Source organism: Fusarium pseudograminearum, chromosome 1, assembly GCF_000303195.2.
Source record: "Fusarium pseudograminearum CS3096 chromosome 1, whole genome shotgun sequence".
Classification (NCBI taxonomy): Eukaryota; Fungi; Ascomycota; class Sordariomycetes; order Hypocreales; family Nectriaceae; genus Fusarium; species Fusarium pseudograminearum.
This window is the reverse complement of record NC_031951.1, coordinates 8,800,944-8,824,312: the sequence shown is the minus strand read 5'-3', so window position 1 is coordinate 8,824,312 and position 23,369 is coordinate 8,800,944. Positions and strand designations below refer to the sequence as shown.

At 48.6% G+C, this 23,369-nt stretch overlaps 10 protein-coding genes across 10 annotated transcripts, besides 3 other annotated features; 4 read left to right on the top strand and 6 right to left on the bottom strand.

Moving 5' to 3' along the window:
• Positions 1-356: 356 nt before the first annotated feature.
• Positions 357-2,279, top strand: FPSE_06478 (uncharacterized protein; the record flags this gene model as incomplete). Its single annotated transcript, XM_009259596.1, has 5 exons — positions 357-443; positions 651-694; positions 1,453-1,532; positions 1,586-1,760; positions 1,844-2,279. 5 exons carry the CDS (start codon positions 357-359, stop codon positions 2,277-2,279), a joined length of 822 nt encoding a protein of 273 aa, XP_009257871.1.
• Positions 2,280-2,850: 571 nt separating this feature from the next.
• Positions 2,851-3,316, bottom strand: FPSE_06479 (uncharacterized protein; the record flags this gene model as incomplete). Its single annotated transcript, XM_009259597.1, has 3 exons — positions 2,851-3,151; positions 3,209-3,240; positions 3,293-3,316. The coding sequence occupies 3 exons, from the start codon at positions 3,314-3,316 to the stop codon at positions 2,851-2,853; spliced, it is 357 nt and encodes a 118-aa protein (XP_009257872.1).
• A 311-nt stretch (positions 3,317-3,627) lies between these two features.
• Positions 3,628-4,768, bottom strand: FPSE_06480 (uncharacterized protein; the record flags this gene model as incomplete). Its single annotated transcript, XM_009259598.1, has 2 exons — positions 3,628-4,591; positions 4,644-4,768. 2 exons carry the CDS (start codon positions 4,766-4,768, stop codon positions 3,628-3,630), a joined length of 1,089 nt encoding a protein of 362 aa, XP_009257873.1.
• A 395-nt stretch (positions 4,769-5,163) lies between these two features.
• FPSE_06481 (uncharacterized protein) lies at positions 5,164-8,679 on the top strand (the record flags this gene model as incomplete). Its single annotated transcript, XM_009259599.1, has 2 exons — positions 5,164-8,549; positions 8,601-8,679. The coding sequence occupies 2 exons, from the start codon at positions 5,164-5,166 to the stop codon at positions 8,677-8,679; spliced, it is 3,465 nt and encodes a 1,154-aa protein (XP_009257874.1).
• Positions 8,680-9,679: 1,000 nt separating this feature from the next.
• On the top strand, positions 9,680-10,585 carry FPSE_06482 (uncharacterized protein; the record flags this gene model as incomplete). The annotated part of the gene is made up of 1 exon (XM_009259600.1): positions 9,680-10,585. One exon carries the CDS (start codon positions 9,680-9,682, stop codon positions 10,583-10,585), a length of 906 nt encoding a protein of 301 aa, XP_009257875.1.
• Positions 9,981-10,075: a repeat region.
• A 681-nt stretch (positions 10,586-11,266) lies between the features above and the next one.
• On the bottom strand, positions 11,267-12,428 carry FPSE_06483 (uncharacterized protein; the record flags this gene model as incomplete). Its single annotated transcript, XM_009259601.1, has 2 exons — positions 11,267-11,747; positions 11,962-12,428. 2 exons carry the CDS (start codon positions 12,426-12,428, stop codon positions 11,267-11,269), a joined length of 948 nt encoding a protein of 315 aa, XP_009257876.1.
• A 1,670-nt stretch (positions 12,429-14,098) lies between these two features.
• On the top strand, positions 14,099-14,911 carry FPSE_06484 (uncharacterized protein; the record flags this gene model as incomplete). The annotated part of the gene is made up of 1 exon (XM_009259602.1): positions 14,099-14,911. One exon carries the CDS (start codon positions 14,099-14,101, stop codon positions 14,909-14,911), a length of 813 nt encoding a protein of 270 aa, XP_009257877.1.
• Positions 14,912-15,218: 307 nt separating this feature from the next.
• FPSE_06485 (uncharacterized protein) lies at positions 15,219-16,403 on the bottom strand (the record flags this gene model as incomplete). Its single annotated transcript, XM_009259603.1, has 1 exon — positions 15,219-16,403. The coding sequence occupies one exon, from the start codon at positions 16,401-16,403 to the stop codon at positions 15,219-15,221; it is 1,185 nt and encodes a 394-aa protein (XP_009257878.1).
• Positions 16,404-17,948: 1,545 nt separating this feature from the next.
• FPSE_06486 (uncharacterized protein) lies at positions 17,949-19,537 on the bottom strand (the record flags this gene model as incomplete). Its single annotated transcript, XM_009259604.1, has 3 exons — positions 17,949-18,835; positions 18,943-19,380; positions 19,432-19,537. The coding sequence occupies 3 exons, from the start codon at positions 19,535-19,537 to the stop codon at positions 17,949-17,951; spliced, it is 1,431 nt and encodes a 476-aa protein (XP_009257879.1).
• Positions 18,268-18,376: a repeat region.
• Positions 19,538-19,962: 425 nt separating the features above from the next.
• Positions 19,963-19,992: a microsatellite.
• Positions 19,993-22,147: 2,155 nt separating this feature from the next.
• FPSE_06487 (uncharacterized protein) lies at positions 22,148-23,075 on the bottom strand (the record flags this gene model as incomplete). The annotated part of the gene is made up of 5 exons (XM_009259605.1): positions 22,148-22,207; positions 22,265-22,348; positions 22,404-22,436; positions 22,492-22,539; positions 22,590-23,075. 5 exons carry the CDS (start codon positions 23,073-23,075, stop codon positions 22,148-22,150), a joined length of 711 nt encoding a protein of 236 aa, XP_009257880.1.
• Between the last annotated feature and the right edge of the window lie 294 nt (positions 23,076-23,369).

Genomic DNA, 23,369 nt, shown 5'->3' with positions numbered 1-23,369 from the left:
TAGCCTTGTCGCAACCAAAAGGAAAGCTCAACCCCTCCACCTGCACTTGCTTGATCTTGAACTCGTTCAGTCTTTATATCCATTCATTTCGAGCTCACGCCACAGACTCTTGACGGTCTCTCGCTCCGCCCACTAGCCTTCGATATCCGACGCAACGGACGAGTTCGAGCAAGATTACGCAGTGCATCACCACACGATCCCGACTAGCTAGACCCTGAGCCCAACCCCGAGCATCGTCCGTATTGCATGTCCATCATACCGGCCGACGCTTGACTACCCCAATTACCAAACCCACAAACCGGCTCCGATATACGTGCAGCGCCCCGACGATCCCTCTTGGATCAAGTTCGCCCAAGATGCCTCCACCATCTGCAAACCAGCAGAAGGTTCTCATCGCCCAGTTCGTATCTCTGACTGGCCAAACAGAGCGACAAGCCACCCGTGTACGTCTTTTTCACGACTACTCTTCTTCCCCTCATGTCGCAATGGCGGTCCGGTCCTGGCTACGCATGAACCTCATGGCAGTCTAGCTCTCTGCACAATACGACCCGGCCACAAGGCGCAGCGGTTCGGGTTTCAGCGGTTACACCCAGGAACACCTGGATCATGATGCTGTATGAGGATGGCTGTGCTAATCTTTGGATCGACAGTACCTCAAGAATGCGGGCTTCAAGCTAAACGAAGCGGTTGATGCGTAAGTCCTTTCTATTCGTCTTTTTAAACTTGCCATGATATGCATTTGTCTTTACGACCATTGGCATGATTCTTCCGCTGCAACCCAATACGGAAGTATCTGTATCGAGCATCCTCCGGCCGTTGTTTGCAAATATATCCCGTCACAATGGCCTGGCCCACTATTGCCCGGATACACTGCAGAGTATGACCGACAAAGACGCCGAACGTTGAGTCAAGGTTACTTGGGACATCTTGTGTTAGTGAGGGGTCTTGAAAACGTTACCTCAAAGGCATGTTGTGCCTATGCCTGTATCGAATTTGCGACTGCTATCATGGGGGCCACGGGGAGCCTGGCATCCATGACCGGATTTGTACAAATTCTTCGTCTTTTGTTCTCGTAACGAACTCGACCCTGCAACTCTACTAGAGACTCACACCCATTCGATATCTTGGAGCCTATATACTATTTCAAGCTTCAAAATGGGATGGAAGGGTGTGAAGAACCGTATTGCGACACGGGTCCCCATCTGGTCTGCATCAAAAAAGGCCAGCACTGATGGACCTGCATCCTTTTACCCAGAGCCAGCTGCGAAGCCACCCAAGAATTCAACTTCTCGGTACATTGCCTTCATATGCCAAGCAGTTGTGCCATACTGTATAGTGGTCGAGTTGGCTATTGCTGATTCGTACACTGTCAAGCATCATGACTGATACCCTGCCTATCTTTCTTTATATCTGGCCCGTCTTGTATCAGCAACGCTAACGTACTTCGAATAGATACTTTGCCTCTAGCGGAGATAGCAAAGGACCATCACCATTGGAAACAAAGCTGGATGCGTTGTTTGATCAGTTGCAAGGTACATGGCTTCCTAATAATACGCCAAGTTTCTGAGCTAATATTTCCAACTAGATACCAACGATGAAAAGGATAAATTGGAACTCGAATCCACAATGTCCTATCTCACGGATAAGCTGAAGGTCAGCATTGAAAACGCCGAGCTGCTTGTTGCCCTTGAACTTCTCCAGGCTCCTGCGGTTGGAATAATCACCAGAAGAGGCTATGTTGATGGCTGGAAAGTGACCGGGTAAGTGACACCACTCGAACCACCGGTATTTCAAAGATTTGGTCGGGGTTCTTCCAGGACATTCATATCTAATCCTGTTACAGAGCTGGGACAACACACCAGGAGCATGCTGCCCACCTCCGCAAACTAATCAAGTCTCTTTCCTCCGATCAAGCACTTTTCAAGAAGGTTTACAGACATGCCTTTGTTGCTGGCCGAGAGACCGACCAGAAAGCTCTCAGCCTTGAAAACGCTTTCGTGTACTGGGAGATTCTGTTCACGCCCCCCGGCATGGAATGGAAGACGTCAAACCACGACTGGCTTCAACTGTGGAAGGATTTCCTGAAAGCCAAGTGGACCCGTTCAGTTAACAAGGACATGTGGAACATGACTCTTGAATTTGCTCTTAAATCACTGTCTGATGAGTCGCTATCGTTCTGGAACGAGGATGGTGCCTGGCCCAGTGTCATTGACGACTTCGTGGAATGGTGTCGCGAGAATGGCATCGCTAAGACCGATGGCATGGACGTTGACCACTAGATGACGTGCTGGTTAAGTTGAATCAACTGTGGCCAGGACCCACGGAACAAGAGTACATAAAGGCTTGGATTGAGAGATTAGGTCTCATTCTTACATACCACCACGCAAAGGCACATCGTTCAGGCGCCGACCAGAAATACGGGTAGCGGGTTGCGTTTCTAGATGAGACGGCGTTTACCGAGGGCACTTGAACCATTGGTGTAGCAGCGATTGATGACTTATGATAGACATGTTGCAACAAAAGAAAGCTTATCCAATTGTTGCGGATTCTTGCTCCTTGTTTCAGTTTCCTTTCACCAACACCAGGCGATACCATGAGATGCGGATTTTGGACTTCTATAGTACCTATTCATGTAACCGTGATTGCTGCTGTCCTTTGATGCAGCATACCTGTTGTACACGGCATCGTCTGATGCCTGAGCCGGGAACTAGACTCTTTTCCAAGCCATAAAGTCCATACTCATTGTCGAGTTTCCTTCGTATCATATAGCATGATGTTTCCCTCTCCTTCATTGTTGCCATTAAAGTTGATTCCGCTCCATTTGTGACGCCTAAAATTCTTTGCCCCTCCTTACGCCTCGCTGCCTGTCGTCTTCCACTTGGGCGGGCCGAATCTGGAGAGGGACTCAAGCTTTCCGTCTCCGAGCTTGACATGTGCGGCACGAATCATACGTGGCTCGAGACGCAGTGTGTTGCGAACATCGTGGTGAACCTTTGCGGCGGCGTCGTATCGCATGACGAAGTAGTGGCCGTGGGTGTGCTTCATTTGATGCACTGAGATGGGCTTGGGTAGCGAGAAGACACCCCAGTTGGCGAGACCGCGGACGACTCCACCATTCTTGAGGACGAGGGAACCGACGGTTTGGGCGATTCTGCGATGATTAGTTCAAGGCTCGGTATCGGTAGGCGAGTCGATGCTGGGAACGTACTCCTTCACCTCTAAGAGGCTGCCTGGTCGGACCTGAGTTTGGTTAATTTGTGCTCAGCTATTGGGGAACAATCGGGAGACGTACAATGGCAATCAGTTCGTAGAGCATCTTGGTGACGGCATCTACGATCAGAATAGTAATGTCGCAGATTCGATATAGAAACCACTGTCGATAAAGAGCCGATGAATTTGGCGGATCTCGAATTTTGGGTCCCGAAGATTAGCCATTCCATATTGGTGGCGGGAGCTTCATACAAGTGGGGCACGCAAATGGTCACTTCATTACTGAGAGGTGAGCATGACATTTCGATGTCTTGATACTTGATTATTAACCATAATGTCCTGCGTATAATTCTTCTCTATAGTACAAGTTTTGATACATTGGGGGTATATCTCGAATATGTCGTAATTTTACAAGGTTTAGATCCGCTCCTTGGACAATGCCTGCCAGATGCTCCAGGGCACTTTCCAACCGGCCGTCCTGACAGCAAAAGGGTTGAAGTCGGCTTGCTCCAGGCGTTGTAGGTACTGAGCAGAGGGGATAGCTTCCAACAGCACACCAAAGCCTTGGCGGATTTCGTTCAGTGTATCGCTTCCTTCACCATAGAAGTGTTCGCCTTCACCCTGATGCTCAAACTCATGACCAGGGTCCTCCCCTGCCTTGAGTCTTTTAAGCATTTCCCGGACTGTGATTAGATGGTCGTTTGCTCGAGTCGCAACCTGGAAGACAGCATCCTGTAGACCAGGTGCATTAGGGCCCTGTCTAAAAACTTCCTCCTCCTTGACTCCAGCCTCAGCCATGGCATCTAGCGGGAGCAGGATTGCAGGCTCCCGCACAGGAGGAGCCTGGCCAGAAGGTGTGTTAACAGGAGGAGGCGGTGCTGCCAACACTGGAATTCCGCGTAGAATTGCAGTAATGCCGCAGGCCTTTCCGATGTGACTCGCGAGATGATCGACATGCATCGACTTGAGAGGTAGAGAGGCTAATGTCGCATACATAAGAGTCGAATATGTGTTCTCGGCGTATTCCTCCAAACTCGACAAGGTCGCAAAAGGTCGATTCGACATGTGCTTTTCTCTCGTCTTTATTAATCTTGAAATCCAGAATTTTATCGACTTCTTGGCTGAGCTACCATCCCGGGCCTCGAGATCTTGCAAGCATTTGTGTAGAAGAATGCAGATGGGTTCGCGAGGGGGACGACCCGCGAAAGTGTTGTCGATGGATTCCTGCCAAAACTTCATGCGGAAGGCTCCAATGGTAGGGTTGGAAACGAGCTCAGGGAGACGGACAAGCTCAAGGTTGAGGGTGCGAAAAACGGCGTAAGTGTCTTGCACTGGAGAGGGGACGAAGCGGCGGATGAGATGAGCATCATAGTCGCTATTTCTGAGGAGAGTCAGGATTGTTTTCTTTCGAGAAAATCATCAACTCGACTCACTGGAGTTGTGTAAGACAGTATCGTCGTGCGGATTGAATATCGGCATCAGTGATATAGGTTCGACGACATGTTCGACCATGAGTAAAGCCCCGGAGCCCTTGGCCCAGAATTCTTGGGCGATACATTAGGACTTTGAGCCCTCAAAGGTTGTGAATTATGTGTAGACTTTGGGTAGCTATTCTCAACTCAAATCGATTTAATCGATTGTTGTATAATGAACAGTGTCCCTGACGACGACTTATACACGGCCACCCACAGACATGGGATTTCCAATCGCTATAGGGAATTTTTTCATGACGTCGAGCGTTCCAACGCCACGGCAGGCATTAGCCACATCAATTAACAAGACAAGACGGAAGGAACCACTTAAACACGGGATCAGGTGATTGTCCCATGCGCGGGTCGCGCTTGCAGGGGTTTGGTCGCGTCTCCCAAGAAGTCCATTTGCGATTTCATGAAGGGTCATTCATTGCTTGGGATATAAGATCCCAACTGCATCTTCGAAGAAAATTCCCCAACAATGAAGCAGCCTCTTGGAGATATGAGTCCTTGGCATCCAGATAATCATATGGATCCTGAACCTCCGACCAAAAGACGAAGGTTTCTTGCCGACCCCGACGAAGCTTCCTCCGACCCAGTCGCTCATGACAGCTCCCCGCTACCGCCACCAAAACGGTTCTTCAAGGGTGAAGACGAAACAGTCCCAAAAACCGAACGATTGGAAACAATAACCGAGAAACCGAACAATGTACCACCGAAATCATCTTCTACGGAGCCTCCAACGTCCCAGCAAGAGCCATCAGCATCCTTCGACCAGGAGACATTCGAGACTTTCATTGGCGATAAAGTCTCGGAAGATGTTCTTTCTGCGATCAGAAGTAATTGCGGAAATAATGTCGAGCGAGCCGTGAATATGTATTTTGACGGAACGTACAAAAAATTTATAAAGAAATCAACACGGCCAGCACCGCCAAGATCAACTGCCAGCTCAAGTCGTGCCCCGAACATCTCCAGCGAACGAACGCTTCCCATCCAAACATCTAAAATAATGCCAAACGAACGATACATAGGAGCTTTTGGAGTTGAGGGGTGGGCGACACGAAGTGGGACAAATTTACTTAAACATGGCGACATTGTTAAGATCGAGCGACAAAAGCGAGCACCTCCACCTACAAAATCCAAAGGGAAAGCTGGGCCCGTCACTCCTTCGAGGGGTTTTGGAGCTCCGAGGCGACAGGATGTAGTTGTGCGCTTTACTACTCAAAGTGGCACCGAAGTCGGGCGGCTGGCAAGAGAGGCAGCGAACTGGGTCTCAGCTTTGATTGACGAGAAAATATGCAGATTTGAGGGGACTGTCGTATATGCTCCCGAACGACTTCGAACAAACGATACGATATTCCTTCAGTTGCGCTGTTCATTGCTCAACTCTGCTTTCTTCAGCCGATCGTTTCAGCTCGCTGACGATCGGTCGGCTGCCTTCTTTAACCAAAACGAGACAAATGATGAGAAAACACTTAGGATGCGACAAGTGGCCTTGGTTAATTTATTCCAGGAGATTAACCTTCATCCTACCCTGACAAATTCTGCAACAAAAGATGGCCGCAAGGGGCTGCTCCAGGCTGCTGAGCAAGACGAGGAGAAACAAAAGGAAGTCAAGAAGTCAGACGGAAACGGAACCAACAACACCAAGGAAGCGAACTCGTCTCAATCCTCCGATACAGAAGATGGAGAGGAGTTGGAACAGGATCAGCTCGATGCGCTTTACAAAAAGGCTCAATCGTTCGACTTCAACACCCCAGAAGCGGAGCCAGCAGATACCTTTGCCATGACACTTCGTAAATATCAGAAGCAGGCGTTACATTGGATGATGGCCAAAGAAAAGGACGAAAAGAGTCACCGAGAGCCATCAATGCACCCGCTTTGGGAACAGTACGAGTGGCCATTGAAGGATGTTGACGAGAATGACTTGCCACAAATTGAGGGGCAGTCCAAGTTTTACGTCAACCCCTACTCTGGCGACCTGTCGCTTGACTTCCCAGTACAAGAACAGCACTGTCTCGGCGGTATACTTGCCGACGAAATGGGTCTCGGTAAAACAATTCAGATGCTGAGCTTGGTTCATACGCATAGATCCGAAGTCGCTCTTGAAGCTCGCCAATCAGTTGTCGCACGCTCAAACGTGAATCAACTTACAAGACTAGGCAAGAACTCAGAGTCGGTTCTTGATGCGCCGTGTACAACATTGGTGGTCGCACCCATGTCGTTGTTGTCCCAATGGCAAAGCGAAGCCGAAAAGGCTTCCAAGGATGGAACGATGAAAACTGAGTTATACTACGGCAACGAAAAGTCTAGCAATCTGCAAGCACTCTGCTGTGCATCTAACGCGGCCAATGCTCCGGACCTAGTCATCACCAGTTACGGTGTTGTTCTGTCCGAGTTCAGTAGCTTGGCTGCTAGGAACGGGGACAAGAGTTTTCACAACGGACTCTTCTCACTAAGGTTCTTTCGCATCATTATCGACGAAGCACATCACATCAAGAACAGGTCATCCAAGACAGCAAAAGCGTGCTATGAGATCTCGGCCACCCATCGATGGGCTCTGACTGGAACTCCTATCGTAAACAAGTTGGAAGACCTGTTTAGTCTTGTCAGGTTCTTAGGTGTGGAACCTTGGAACAACTTTTCGTTCTGGCGAACCTTCATTACAGTGCCTTTTGAATCTGGAGACTTCATGCGAGCCTTGGATGTCGTGCAAACGGTTTTAGAGCCTCTTGTGCTCCGACGTACAAAGGGCATGAAAACGCCTGATGGCGAGCCGCTTGTGCTCCTACCACCAAAACAAATTGAGATTGTTAACGTGGAACTCTCGGAGACGGAACGAGACGTCTATAATTACATCTTCAACAAGGCGAAACGAACATTCTCTCAGAACGTCGAGGCAGGGACTGTGATGAAGGCCTTCACTACCATCTTTGCCCAAATTCTGCGTCTTCGACAGTCATGCTGCCATCCTATCCTTGTCCGCAACCGTGACATTGTGGCAGATGAAGTAGAAGCCGGAGCGGCTGCCGATGCAGCGGCGGGACTTGCAGATGACATGGACCTTGAGTCGCTCATCACTTCGTTCACAGCAGTAACAGACAAAGCTTCAAAAGAGTCCAACCAGACCTTTGGAGCTCATGCACTGGAGCAAATTCGTGATGAGGCCGAGAATGAATGTCCCTTGTGTTTCGAGGAGCCCATGAACGACCAGACCGTGACTGGCTGTTGGCATTCGGCGTGCAAGAAGTGCTTGCTTGATTACATCAAGCACCAAACTGATAAGGCAGAAGTGCCCCGATGCTTCAGCTGTCGCGAACCCATAAACAAACGAGACCTGTTTGAGGTTGTCCGCCACGACGACGATTATGATATGTTGTCTAAGAAACCCAAGATCAGCCTACAGCGAGTCGGCGTCAATGCTTCTTCTGCAAAGGTGGTTGCGCTAATGTCTGAACTGCGAGCTCTAAGACGGGAGCACCCCAAGATGAAGTCTGTGGTATTCTCTCAGTTCACATCTTTCCTCAGTCTTATCGAGCCTGCGCTCACACGTGCAAACATCAAGTTTCTTCGGCTAGATGGATCCATGGCCCAAAAAGCTCGAGCCGCTGTACTTAACGAGTTCACTGAAAAGAAAGGGTTCACGATACTTTTGCTCAGCTTACGTGCTGGTGGTGTCGGGCTGAACTTGACGAGCGCTGGACGAGTGTTTATGATGGATCCCTGGTGGAGCTTCGCCGTCGAGGCTCAAGCCATAGATCGAGTGCACAGAATGGGCCAAGAGGCGGAAGTACAGGTAAAGAGATTTGTGGTTAAGGAAAGTGTAGAGGAGCGGATGTTGAAGGTCCAAGAGCGAAAGAAGTTCATGTGAGTTTGACTTGTGACAAAACAGACGGGGCGCAGCTAACAACGAAACAGTGCCACTTCTTTGGGTATGATGAATGATGAAGAGAAGAAGCTCCAGCGTATCGAAGACATCAAGGAGCTGCTGAGCTGAGTGTGGGCCGCATATTTGCTATTACAATGTCTGCTGCTGCATGAGGGATGAGATGAATGCATTCACAGAGGCGTCCAGGGACGAATGAGACACGAAAGCGGCATATACCTACAAGGCAGCATGGTTACAATAATAGGTGGTATAGCATAGCATAGCATGATGGCGTCCAGTTAGTCAGGCTTGATATGAGATCAGAAAGCACCAGCATCTGATGAACAAGCCTGATGGAAAGTCAATCACGACAGTTGAAATATTGCAAAATATAATAAAATACAGTCATACTGGCTAGTCAGATCCTTTTATGACGAGAAACATAGCGATCATTAGGTGCAAGTTTTGGGCATCACCGTGTCTCAGCGCGGTCATGTTCCTGCATGGCCGCCAAAGGCGCGTGACCATGAGTCTAATAAAAGTATCAGCTACAGTCTCAACCGTCACGAACCTGACGCGACTCACCTGACTTCGTACCTCATGAGCTGAGTAGGGCTTTTTTATTTGCCCATTCAATCAATCAGTCTTGTCATATTTAAATAGAAGAAGAGCCGTCGGGTGGCTCCTGTTACTATGGCGGTTTTGTGTCACAGAGTATACAAAGACAGACGACTGCATATTTGCGACACAAGCTTGTTTGCCCGATTTACTAGTCCATTCATTGAGTTTTATTCTACCCTCTTTCTGTTGGCAATAGTTGTATAGTTATATTTACATCCTGGATCATTCTTCGTTCAAGTCTGGAGAAGAAGTCGAGGGATCAAGCAACAACGTTGCTGCAATTCACGACTTATTCTCTCAAAACGACCCCGAGACAGGACATTCCCAGGACAAAGTCGAGAGAATTCAAGTTGAAGACGTCGAAGAAGAAGTAGTAACGTCTGCAACTAAGGATAAACTTGAAGACGAGTACGACAGTGACGACGAGCATCACATTTGTTCATTACTCCTTTACTTTATCTCAAAGACTCTCCTGAATCATATTAAAGACGAACCGGAAGAACCCCCCATGGATCGCTTCGCCGAACAATTATTTGGCAAGCAGGACCAGTCGTCTCGTGCTCGACTGCCAGAGGAGCCCAGTTTCATGGAAACATTCGCCAAGAACCTGGCCAAATCCGCTGCAAAATCCGCTGCCAAACGGGCCATGGGCCAGTCCTCTTCTGAGAAGCGAACCCGCGATTGGGCTCGGGGTACCAATAGCAACCAGATTAACCCTGAGGACTTTCGCGGCGTTGCGGAGTTTGTCATCGGTATGCTGAGCAGTAACAGCAAGTCTGAGCAGCCCAGAAAGGGTGAGGATGACCGAAAGAAAGATAGGAAGAGGAAGAGGGACAAGGACAAGGACAAGGATAGGAGCAGAGAAGTTCCAAGGAGTAGGGATGCGGAGGATGAGGGCGAGAAGTATGGGTCGGATAAGGAGAGGCGCAAGAGGAGACGTCATCGTGTTACCTTTGCAGAGCCGTACTATGATGCTCGCCCTCAGGAAGAAACTTACTATCCACCGCCTTACGAGCCTCGCCGCCGTCGCGACCGCCAACACGAACAGGATCCTAGGCAAGGCCCGGGACAGAGCCAAGGAAAAGAGGAAAGACAAAGTCGAGGCGAATACGACAAGACGGATGACCGAGAAGAACGAAGACGTCGTCGTCGCCAACGCCGCTACAAGCGAGACCTAGATCTCAAGACCCTCAAGACAGAGCTGGAAGCCATGTCGAGCACCATCATTTCTCTCAATGCGCGGGGCGCCAGTCACCGCGACTGCGAGTTCTACGATCGCTTTGTTCGAAAGGGCGGCAGACTGCAGGATGTGATCGGAAGCACATTGGGTCAGATCAGGGGATTGCAGGATGGTGACACTGAGGCGGAGGAGAGGAGACGAAAGAGGGATAGCAGGAGAAGGGAGAAGAGGTGATGAACATGTTTTCCTTGAGTGCCCATTATAGAGTATAACTTGTACGGTTTGTCAGATTGTTTGTGGATATGATATAGTAGGCAATCTTCTAGAATGTATTTTGTGTTACAACAAAGAACATCCATCCACAGGTCGGGCTTATCTCTCTCTTGACGTGCATACCAATGGTTTGGTACTGTGCAGATGTTTGACCAAACACCCGCTCGTAACGAAATGGGAACAAAGGCGATATGCCGGTGTTTGTGACAATTGTCAAAGAGTGATGCGAGATTGTGATTGCTGGTGTATCATGTCTGAAGAGCAACGTGCAATGGAGACCGACCCTTGGTTATAAGGTATATACCTACCTCTGCGTAGTGCTGTTTCTTTCTACTCAGTGCCGATTCAAAGGAAAGTCCATACAGTAACTTATCAGTATAGTCAAGATGCCTTTCATTAACCTCACCAACAATGAACTACCATCATATACACTATACTCAACAAATACTAGCGAGACGATTCGAATACCGTCTTTGTCTCTACCATATAGGTTTCTTGACACTACAAAATCTCTCCTGCCAAGAGCTCTTCACAGATTATACCGTCGAGACACAAGTCCTGGAATTATTGGGATAGTGGTTGGCCTGGCTATTTTGATCACCATCATAGGAACCGTCTTGTTCAAATGGAACTGGAACCACTTCAAACAAGCAAAGTCCCAAAAGGACCAGAAGCAACATAGGAAACAACACTCTCACACTCATCCTCATCATCGTCGCCATTCTCACAGACGACATCGAGCTGTTGCTCACCACGCTGCTGATCTCGAAGAGAGCCAAGAAAGTTACGAATCCGAGCAAGACCGCCAGAACCACGCTTTCCGACACCATCCAGACTGTCGACATCACAGACTCTATCACAGACAGGATTCTGCTGGCGACTGGACTCCGCAGCAGCCTGAGCCTGCATTCCATCCTTTGGGTCAACATCGACAGCAGATCCGTATACCGAACGAGATGGATGCGCCTCAGATACACGGAGGATGGGAGAGGCCGAGTTTCTTTGGGCAGAGAGGGAACAGGCGGGATAGAGTGCCGTGTGCTTGACTTGTATAGCTAAAGGGAAGTTAAGACTTGGGAGTTGAGCGATACAAAGCCATGGGACGGTGGATTCGAATGTACTTCTAGACGGTCTAATAAGATACATGCGAATGAATAATTATGTTTGACATTGCTACTAGTCACTAGGAGAAAAAATACACGAATGCGCTCAATAAGATGTGCATGGAACTGGGAAACCTAACATAGCATCAGCCCTTATTCTTGTTGCGACGGACATATTTAAAGCAGAGACTCATTAACCAAGCTGATGTACCTTCATCCTTCCATCTTTTCTACCCATCCGCTGGTTTATCTTTAGGCGGAGCGTCATCAGCAGGGGGTGCAGGAGGAGGAGCACTGTTATTAGAAAGTCCTGACCCCCCACTACTAAGCGACTTATGTCTCCTATGACGAGGAGGATGATGCGGGTGGTGATGATGTTGGTGCCGGTGATTCTTCTTCTTCTTCCTGAACGTAAACCTCGCAGAGCCGTAGTAAAAGTACAAGAATGTAATGACAATGGCCAAGAAGGCGGCAAGAGTGAAGCCAACGATGAGTCCAATCTTGATGTCGTTGTTCTTGGAGGGGTTATCAGAGAACTGTCTCTTGATATTCCCCGTCGGGTATTGGCCAGTACGACTGCATGAACTGCAGAGGAGCTTCATGAGTGCTTGGAAAGCGAGGAGTGTGGTCTGAAGGGATCCATGGTCTTGGGTATCAGCCACGGAACCGTGCAGATGGGGCAAAGATAGTGGAATATACATCCCATACAGGCCAATAGTTGATGAATAAAAAACGAGTCAAAACATTAAAGTGCAAAAAGGGCGTCCAACGACACCGGGATTGTAGAGTTGTTCATTATGCAAAAGCAAAGAGATGCTCATCCGCTTGTATGAGGCCTGGAGATGGATAAATAAGTTTATCGCAATGAACAAATGTCAGGTAGAAACCCCGAATTCATTACTGTATTGGTGTGAGCAAGAAAGGATAAGAGGGGAGGCCGTTGTTGAGCAACCGTAGATTGGAGGAGGGGAGGTAGTAATGCATATGCCGCTGCAGCCCGACGACATGTCGTGGCTCCTAAGGATAGAGCAAGACGTGAACGCTAGCTCCAATCATTGCATTCTGAGGCGAGAGTTTGTGTATGGGTGAGAATGCTGTGTAATGTGAGTTTTGAGATAATGCTCTGTTTACGAGAGGCCAAGGGAGGGAGTATATCATGAAGATGAGAAGTCGAGGGTAGTATCTCTGTAAGAAGCAATGTGATAAATGATGTAAGAGTACAGTGGAAATAACGAATTGCATCTCCAGCTTTCCTAAAGTGAGTACATGAACGATTGAAGCCACTGCTGTGGTTCAGTCGAGTTGACAACGCATCAACCAGCCATTGAGGCATTTGAGCAACGTCCGGTCGCCAGTCGTACGACACCATTCAAATACACACAACAAGATGTGATTGGATGGTGAAATTCCATGTAAAACTTGTACATACTAATATGAAGATCCCCTTGCTTTTGTGAGCCTCAACTCAACAATGTCCCTGGTGTATTGTCTCTCTTTCAGTTAGCTAATAGACAACGCCATACCTAGCTAACTACTGTTAGTAAATACCAAACTAAACAACCCCCCCTGTCAAGAGTCAGGGGATGGAACCGAACCGCCTCACTTACACAAACACGACAGGGCCATGACTCGGCTCGACCAAAGTTCATCGCTACAGTTGCATCATTACCACAGTATCCGTATCACCTGCTGCAGTCTTAGTTCCCACTCCGGAAGTTGGCGAGATTCATTCCGCATCCACACTCTTGGCAAACTTACTACGTACTGACTAACTGTCGATAGTACGGATCCGCCCTGTGTCTAGTTTAGCTGATTAGCCAGAAATGCACTGGATGTCCTGTTGTTAGGGTGTCAGTATGATTGATGCAACAGAAGGATATACAAATACGAATATGTATACGAATAAAGTTATGGATAATCACGAGAAAAACCTCCAGTTCAACTGGTGATAAATAATCATCAGACTACTCTGTATCTGCCCCATGTATAGACTGGCACTATGTAACTAACTCTCAGCATCGGTGACATTATAGCCTTGTCCCGTCTCTACCAGTCACCAGTCAAAGCGCAATTACATACTACAGATTACCGAGACCTGCCACTTACTACAGTACGGTACATACAGTGAGCCCCTCACTTTTCGTCCAGGGGTTATAACTACAACTTAAAGACTGGCCTTTCTCCTTCTCCTCCTCTCTCTCTTGTTATCCATACTTCACCAATCACTTATAAACTACATTATCCTGTCTTGCATTATCTCCAATCGCTACTCCACACATTCTGTGACTACTCTAACCCCTGTCTGTCTCCACGATATAACACAACTACGGGGCTGACTCCTACTGAGTCCCTCATCTCTTAACAACTCATAATGAAACACAACAAGAACGTCAGATTACTCGCCGTCCTTACAGACGCAGAATCAGACGAAAAGAGCGAATACCGCTTTCTCGTCGATGACACCCACGTAAGATACGTCACTTTGGACGGCGGTCTTGTCCCCCCAGAAGACCGCGCATATGAACCCATCCTCCTCCCTCAACTCCCCGTCTTTCCCCCAGGAGACTGGAACGAGGGCCGCGTCGGGAAAGACGGTCACACAGGAAAGCCTTTCTTCTGCGAGACTAGGAGGAGCAGTCTCCCGGGCATCGGGAATGTTTGGCACGACACCATGATAAATCACCTTGAGCTCAAACAGCTTGACCGCGTCCGCCAGACCGTCTTTCGCGTGACGCATCCCAGCTTCAAGAAACCTGTCTTAGCAAAGTTTGCCCAGTTCCCCTGGGAGATACCCTACTTCGCTGCCGAGACAACTTCGTACGAGTGGATCCACGGCCGGGGAATCGGCCCCGTGTTTCTCGGACACATTCACGAGAACGGGAGAGTAATCGGTTTCCTGGTTGAGGAGGTCCGCGGTGCGAGGACCGCTGAGCCCGAAGACCTAGCTGCGTGCCAGCACAGCCTGCGCAAACTACACGAGCTGGGAATCTTGCATGGGGACATCAACAAGCACAACTTCCTCATCGGGGCGGACGGGGAAGCTGTCCTGGTAGACTTTGAGACGGCACACAAGTGCTCGGATCCGGAACTGCTGGACGAAGAGTATAGGCATATTAAAGACAGATTAGAGGATACTTCAGGGCGCGGAGGGGCAGGGATGGCAAGTGATTCAAGTTCAGATTGAGCTTAATGGTGGATAACTGAACAAAAGAAAGAGTACAAAACAAACGACCACACAGCATCACATACATGCGTGTCTCTCATTCACGAATTGGTGCACAGAGCGTTTTCTTTTTTTGATACCAGGGTATAGAAGAATTGTTAATTGACGAAGTATAATGCTAAAGAAATATTTTGGAAAATAATCGTGCCCTTTTCACCATCCAAGGGCAGAACCAGGATATATCCTACAAGCCCAAGAAACACCAAAAGCGCCATTGAAACAAGAAGAAGAAGAAGATTTGTTAACGTTGGCTTGCAGATCAACCATTTTAGGCGATCTGCTGAACGTACTGAGGTCCGAATTGAGGTTCGCCAAACACAGAACCAGGGAGGCTGCCGACGGGCTTCTCAACAAGCTTGCCATCAGAGCCACGCTTCAGGGCAACAAGACCGTTGGTGCCATCCTGGTTGCCGACAAAGATGTGCTTAGCGGTCAAGCTGAAACTCATCATGCGGGGTAGGAGACCACCAGAGGAGACGGTCTCAGCGTAAGTCAGGGTTCCACACTCGGCAATGGTGAAGCGAGCGATAGAGTCGGTCTTTTGTCCTGAGAGACGATTGGAAATGTAAACATCCTTGTTGTTGGGAGCAAGGATGATCTCGCCAACGGCAGCCTTCTTGATATCCTTGGCAGGAGCATCCTTGCCGTAGGTAGAGATGGACTGGTAGTGCTTGAAAGCAAGAGTGTTGGCCTCGTAGGTGACCGAGTAGACGAGAGCCCGGTTGCTCAGCTCGCAGGCGATAATGTAATGGGTGGCCTTGTCCTGGCCGCGAGGGTAAAAGACACCGTGGCGAGGACCACAGCCAGCCTCGATGGGGATGTTCTTATCCGTGAAAGCGTCGTTCTTGGAGTCGATAAGGACGACAGAGTCGGTGCCGAGATCGTTGACGGCGAAGTAGCGGCCTGAAGGATCGAGGTTGGCCTGGTGGGGGTGAGAAGCATCCTGACGCTCCTTGTTAGGGCCCAGCTTGCCAGGAGACTTGATGGTCTTGATGAGTTCCAGGCCACCTTCCTTTGTGTTCCAGACATCAATGGTACCGTTTCCGTAAGCAGCACCGACCATGCGACTCTTGTCAGAGTTGAACTCGAGATGAACAACACCAGTGCTGGCGGTTTTCTTAGTCGTAAGATTGAGTTGGTTAGTCTTAAGGTCCAAGTTAAACAGACGCAGCTCGTTCGAGTTCTCATCGACGGCGTAGAGTAAGTTGGGCTTGGCAAAGGCCATCCACGAGTTTCCACCCTCAATGGTCTCGTTGATGCTGATCTCAAACTTGCCCGTCTTGGGAGTAAAGTCGGCAACGTAGATGTGACCAGGGTTTCCAAGGAGGATGCGGGCAGGAGAAGTTGCCGATGCCGAAGGGGCAGGGTATGAGCTGCGAGCGAATTGGGGGAGGGCAAAAGCTGAAGCTGAAGCAGCGAGAGAGGCCATAAGGCCAGTAGAAGTGAACTTCATGATGACGTGATGTATCGTTCGTTTCAGATCGTTAGGATGTGGTTGATCTTTGTATAGGCAGATAGATGTGATATACAAAACAGTAGTCGACAGTCAATGTCGGGTAAGTGGTGGGTATCAAGTAAACGAAAGTTGATAGAGAACTAAGATCAGGAACCAGTCCAATCTTTAAAGTAAACAAGAATAGAAATGACGGGGATGAGATGGGTTTAAGATGAAAGGAGGCTGAATGCGGTCAAAGGATTTTGTTTATGGGGAGGCTGTGAGAAGAAGGGGCGGGGGGAATGAAGTATATATAAAATAATAGCTTTGAGAAAGTAAGCCTCAGCCTCAACGGGGGAAGGAAGGAAGGGCCAACAGATGGACCAGCGAACAAGAAGGAAGGGAACACAAGAAAGGAATGAAGGACTCTAATCCATGTCCCCTGGATGTAAATTCATTCATTGCGTCAAGCAAATCCTTGTTTAACTCTCTTTTCAAAGACATATTCAGTGGAGGCGCAGCGTCGTGATTGGAACGAGACAAAGAATAGATTGGTTTTTTGGGCTGATCCTTTGGATGATCCAGGGGTAGCAGAAAAGGTACCCCCTGTAGCTACCCGAACAAGGAGGCTGTGCGACCGTACTTCAGTTGCTGTTATAGGGCTATGGCCACTGAACAAAAGCCTCGAAAGCCCCAAAAGCAAAGTGAAGTGCAACATGAAACGAAACAAGCCCGCGGTACTGCAAGCCAAGAAAGGTCCGTCCACCAATGAAATGCCCCAAGTTTCACCAAAGACTCCTCCAACCTCAGGGGCCATAAGCGCTTAAAAGACTGGCGTTTACAGAGAGATCGCCAAGATGCAAAAGGATTGGATCACAACTTTGGCAAACGCGCCTGAACCCAAGTTCATGAGGCTTTTTTAATTGATTTCTGTATGACTGATACCTGCTGATGGGATGTTCTCGATAGGATAGTAGTCGATACAAAGCAGATAGGGCTGAAATAAATGCCCGCTTGCAACGGCCACTGACCATAGCTTTTCTCAAGTCAAGACAAAGAGACAACAAGGACAGGCATTCATGTCAACAACGATCCTTCTAGTCCTACCACATGACAAATGTGAGATTTTAGTCGCCTGTCATCTCGACACGGATCTTCTCATCATGCCATGCCGGCCAACAAACTCTGACCAAGTACTCAATCACAAACAGGGATATCCATAGCTGACACATAACTGACAATATCCAACACCACATGATGTATAACAAGCCATCCTGCCATCACATACGCATTTCATAAAAAAACATAAATTTTGATAAAAAAGATTCATTGCCATGCAAAACCCATTCACCATTACCATCCCTCTATTATCGAAATATACACTCGAGAATGAAGAAGAAGAAAGAGATTACATACAAAAGTCTCAAAGCCGACCAACCATCATGAAAAAAATGCCGGGGAAATAGAAGGAAAAGCGCAGTGAGATGCTATATAATAAAGAGCGGTGAGAGAGGACTCAATGGGAAGGAATCGCAGGACAGGACACTCAGACGAACATGTTGGTTACAGCCAGAACAGGGCTCCGCCTGCAATGATGATGGCCAACGCACTCGCACCGTTTCTTGACCCAGCGTTGGAACCGTTGCCGCTATCCTCAGACTTGCTCTTACTAGAGCCTGACTTGCCGCATTCTTGGTTGAAGCTGCTGGTATCACAGTTGGTAGTGTCAGCGGGCTCAGTGTCGTCTGTACCCTCGGGGTTACCCTTGGGGGCGTTGCCTGAACTTGAGCCTGAGCCTGAGCCGCTGCTGCTATCGTCTCCATTACCGTGATCGTTTGTGGGGGCGCCGTTACCGCCACCAGGAATTGTAGCAGGCTCATCATCCTCGTCATCTTCCTTGTCCTTGTCCTTGTCATCCTTGTCTTTGTCGTCGTCCTTGCTTTTATCCTCCTTCTTCTTCTCTTCCTTCTTCTTTCCCTTGTCCATATCCTCACCGGTAGCCATGAGAGAGGCGATCGTGTGTCTCTTGTCGCCATCGACAATCGTGTTGTTGGTACCGGCCTCGTTGTTGTACCAGTAACTCTTTCCAGAGTTGGTGCCAGGAGCAGTCTTGGCGTTGAAGCATTCAATTTCGACATCAGAGAACGCAGCATAGTAGTAGCCGCTCTTCTGAATATCAGGGTGGTCCCAGTCGATAGGTCCGCCCGCCCAGGACACAGTACCCTCTGCGTTACCCTCCTTACCACCGGGCCAGAGAGAAAGCTGAACTCGGGAGGGAGTCTGAGGGAACATGAAGTTCTTGGAGGTGGCGTTCCAGGTATCCTTCTTGTCCAGGCTTCGACCCATCTTGCCATCTACCCACCACTCAATCTTGTCAGGGGTCCATCGGATTTCGTAGTCATGGTAATTGGCAAAGGTATCAGAGAGTGAAATGTTTTCTGAGTTTTGGTCTGGCGAAGTGTTAGCCATGCATGTCGAGTGTGTTGATCACGTGAGTATTCCACGCTGTGTCACAAACAAGGGGTTACCTTGTTGTACAACCTTGAAAGCGACTTACAGTTTGTAATTCCCTGAAAATAATAATTTGTCTGGGCATCGCCGAGTTCTGTGCCAACAAATTCGTAGTCAATCTCATCCTTGACGTCGGAGAAGAGAATGAAAGCAGTAATGACACCAGCGCCACGGCTGGTCTTGAAGCGAGCCTTGACATTGCCATACCACATGTAGACGGTGGAAGACAGGAGGGTACCGACACTGTCCTTGGGCATGGTAAGAAGAACATTGTCCTTGAAGACAACAGGCTCGCCCTGGGCGACCCAGTCGGCCTTGTCAGAGTCACCTAAGTACTTGCCGATATCGACAACCCTATCAAGAGAGTTCATTTTCATCTTGCGATCCTGGCAAACGGGAGCAGGGACACAAGAGTCGAGAGAAAAGGACATGGTAGGGTCGCAACCACCAAGGCAGTATGCACCAACACCGCATTCACCGTAGGCTGTGGCATGTTAAATTTGAAGAGACTTGGGAATCTGCAGAGGTGACTTACTGGAGCAGCAAGGAGAGTCCTCAGGACAGTGACTATCGCGCGTGCACTTGATAGCAGCGACAGAGCTGGCGCCCAAAAGGGCAGCGACAACGAGTGATCGCAACATTATGAATAAGAAAGAAACAATCGACTAGAAACAGGGGTGCTGATGCAGTTCGATCGAAGAGGCGTTTATACGAAAGCGCCTCCCAATTAAAGATTCGGTATTGATCGACAGGCCCGGTTGAGGTGTCGAATTAAGGTTGTTATTGTAACGACTGCTGTTTCGATAAGGGAAAACGACAGTCAAAACCAACCCAGCAAGCGAACGACTTGGGTTGTTTTGTTGTTGTTGATTAAGGTGCGTGCTTTGACAAAGCTCGAATTTGCTGATGTTCTATCGATCGGGAAAAAGGGTGCTGGAATGCGGGCTGCCGAGAGGTTTGCGCGTCCTTATCCCCTGGAGAAAACACTTTCTTTTTCCTCCCTTGACTTCTCTTCAACGTCCTTCTCAACGAGAGCAGAAGGAATATGGAAAGCGATTGTTGGGTTGAGGAAGAAGAAGAAGAAGAAGAAGAAGAAATTGTCGCGCGCTTCTCGGAATCGGTGATGGATCGATCGGGGAACTAACTCGTTTTCTGTGTGACAACGAATGAATATGATAGTAAAAACGATTGATGAGTGCCACCGATACTATCTTTTCTCCTGAAAGAAAAAGATGGTAAGGGATGGGATGAGATTAGGTAGCAGACAAAACAAGAAAGAAAAAACGAGTAGTATCTACACACGCACACACGGACGGAGACGTAAGAGAGAGAAATCCGGGGAAGGAGGAGTAGGTAGGAGGGATTAAAGAAAGAAACGACCGCACTTTTCAGGTCAGCTCTGGCAATGCGGACCTCGTCTTCTCTCGTGCCGAGACTCCAGACACAGACACAAGACACAAGCAACACCATTTTCGTTTAGATGCACTGACAACACTAAACCATTCTAGAGATAAGACATTCAACCCCGGCCAATCACAGCTTTCCAGTACCCAAATTTGGTGATCGGTTCGTCTGCCATCACGCGCCTGAGACCCCCGACCTAGCCTAGTCTGGCCTAACTCACAAGCATGGCCCCTGATTTCCTCCATATCAACAGGCGATGTTACCTTCTATGTGACCTCCCCCGATGCCCTGCAAGAGCACTTCGTATTGAGATACAGGTGAACAGACAGGCTTAATTGAAGCAGTTTCATGCAATTGAGGCTATGCTTTATATCATTTATCCAAGAGCACGACGCAGTATTCTCCCTTGCCTCGCGACAGTTCTAACAATGCAAAATTGCGCCATGTGTTCCCCTCAGGAACTGGATCCTCTCTCTCGTTAACAAAGTTCAACCAAAACGATTGAGTTTGACCTGATCGCCCTTCTACCCGCCGTACCACGATACAACTCTATTGACTCTATAAAACAGTTCCCAGTCGCCTTAACTTCTACTGTGTTGAGGTGAAGACAAACAATCGCCCCCAGCTTGAAGTCGGAAATCTATCCCTGAACATCACAATACGTACGTACTATGTACCGTGCCCCCTTCATTCCGGTCCAGTTTTCCTCACCTCACCTTGTGGGATACAGCAATACATGTGCCAATGTACATACTAGTATACTATTGAGTCTGTACGCCAGCCCGCACTGCATGTACCGCAACTAGCAAAACTGTAATAAATTGACGTCTTATATCATCCCATTGATCTTCGACGCCATCATGCATCGCCGTTATTACTTCTACCTCTCACATCTCGTCCTTCTGTCGCACAGCACTGCCTCTCCCGCCGCCACAAACTACACCTGACAGGTACCCAATAGTCTATCCCATGCAACACCCTGACAGGGAAGAGCAAAGACTATCATGTCATGGATATTATGAATCCTGGTCAGGCCTACAGGCCTGTCAAACACCCATCACCAGGATCCAGCAACTCTTGACCTTCCTGGTTTGTCCATGTACTTGATGATCAGGATTGATTACCACCAGTATACAGACAAAATACGTGGACGAATTGACTAACCAAGCTGATCGGGCAATTGGCATATCCTTCACCAGTGAAAAAAAGAAAAGAAGAAAAAAAAAAGATTTAAAAATTCACATCGCATATACATCACTCCAAAAGGTCCATGCTTTGTGCGCAAGGAATCAACTCCAGGCATTGGGGTATAAGTAATCAGACCTAAAACGAACAGTATCCTCCTCTCACCAGGATGAGAAAGGAAAAGAGGAAACGAGAAGAGAAAACAACCAGAAAGCTGTCATCTTCACCACTCCCCGTCTAGAAACGGCTTCATCTTCCTCAGACATCCTTCATCTATCACCATTATACCAATACAGCTTCATATCCTTCTGCACCGGCTCTTCCATTTTTCCCTCCTTTCCGCGCCATATCCTGATCCTAACCATATCCAGTCCGAAAGAGTGGTAACAAAGCTCTCTGCCATGTCTCATGAATGGTTGAGAAAGAAGTCCATAATTAACAAACATTAAACAGTTTCCCGGGTGTATCCTATGCAGACGCCACTGCTGATTTTTATCAAAATTTTGTTGTTTTTCTTTTCCCTTTGCTGTGAATGTCGCATCGGGTCACGAATCAGTTGTAGCGTTGTGAGGTCGTGAAGTATCCGGCGACGCCTTGAGCGGGTCTACCTTTTGGAACTAGTAAACAGATCTGTTTATGTCAGCCTAAATGAGTCCCCCTAATCACAAACGAAACTTTGTAGCCATACCCGGGAAGTTTTCCTTGGCATACTGCTCACAAGCCTATTTTGAGTGTTAGCTTTCCATGTCTCATGCTACTTATAGGGTGAGTGTTTGTACCTTTGCGGGCTTTCCGACCTTTTGCCCAATCGACTTCCACTTGTTGTTCTCGTACTCCTTGATTGCGTTCAACAACGCTTGACTCTGATGAGCAGGAGGTCAGCTTGGTTGCTCAGTATTCGGGGCGAACGGTGGTTACCTCATCCTCTGCAAACTCTGCATAATGCATGTCCTGATTTCGGTTAGCTACTTGAACCTATTCACATGGGCCGCACGATAGAGCATACCTTGTACCAATGCTTCTTGACGGATCCTTCCGTGCGGGTTGGGAAAGTCTAATCATAACTTAGTACACAATTCATATAAACAAGCATATAATACTCACTTTGGCAATTTCTGCCCAGCTGTTGCCAGCATCCCGCATCTGCTTCAGGCGAAGCTCTTCTTGCGGCGTCCAGGGGGTATTAGTTCGGCTCTTCTTTGCCGGTGGGGGAGCGATTGCTTGTGTATTCGCATCATCTGTAGGGACTTGAGGCGGAGGTTGGGGGATCACTGCCTGAGGTGCAGGCGGAGCTGCCACAGGTGTCTGAACTTGAGAGGGAGTGACAGGTGCAGGAGGGGCAACTGCGACCGGAGGAGGGGCAGCAGAAGGCGCTGGCCGCTTTCGCTGCCGACCTGCCGGAGCTGGTGTGGGCGTGGGCGTTTGCTGAGGTGGCGCGGGACCATTAGGAGGTTGCTGAGGAACATTCATGGGAGGTTGAACAGGGGCCGGGTGATGTTGTTGCTGCTGGGGAGGCTGCTGTTGCTGCGGTGCCATATTAGGCTGAGGAGCGTACTGCTGGAATTGATGCTGCTCATTACGACGGGTCATGTCGTTCTGGTACTGGTGAGGGTTGCTATCGAGGCACGCTGGTTAGCAGTATTACCTCATTATAGGGTCCTACTTCCGATATGACTGGGTGTGATGTGATATCCAATACTTCCACAGAACTGCAGGCGTTCAAGTCACTTCCGTGTGAGTAAGAAGCCTGTGTGTAGCTGCAGTCTGGCGGGTGAACAATTACAGGTGTTTGAGTGGGTAGTAAGTGAGGACGCAAGACACCATAGAAGACAATGAATGACCATGGACCGTGCCATGACAATGATATTCAGGCAACACAGGACA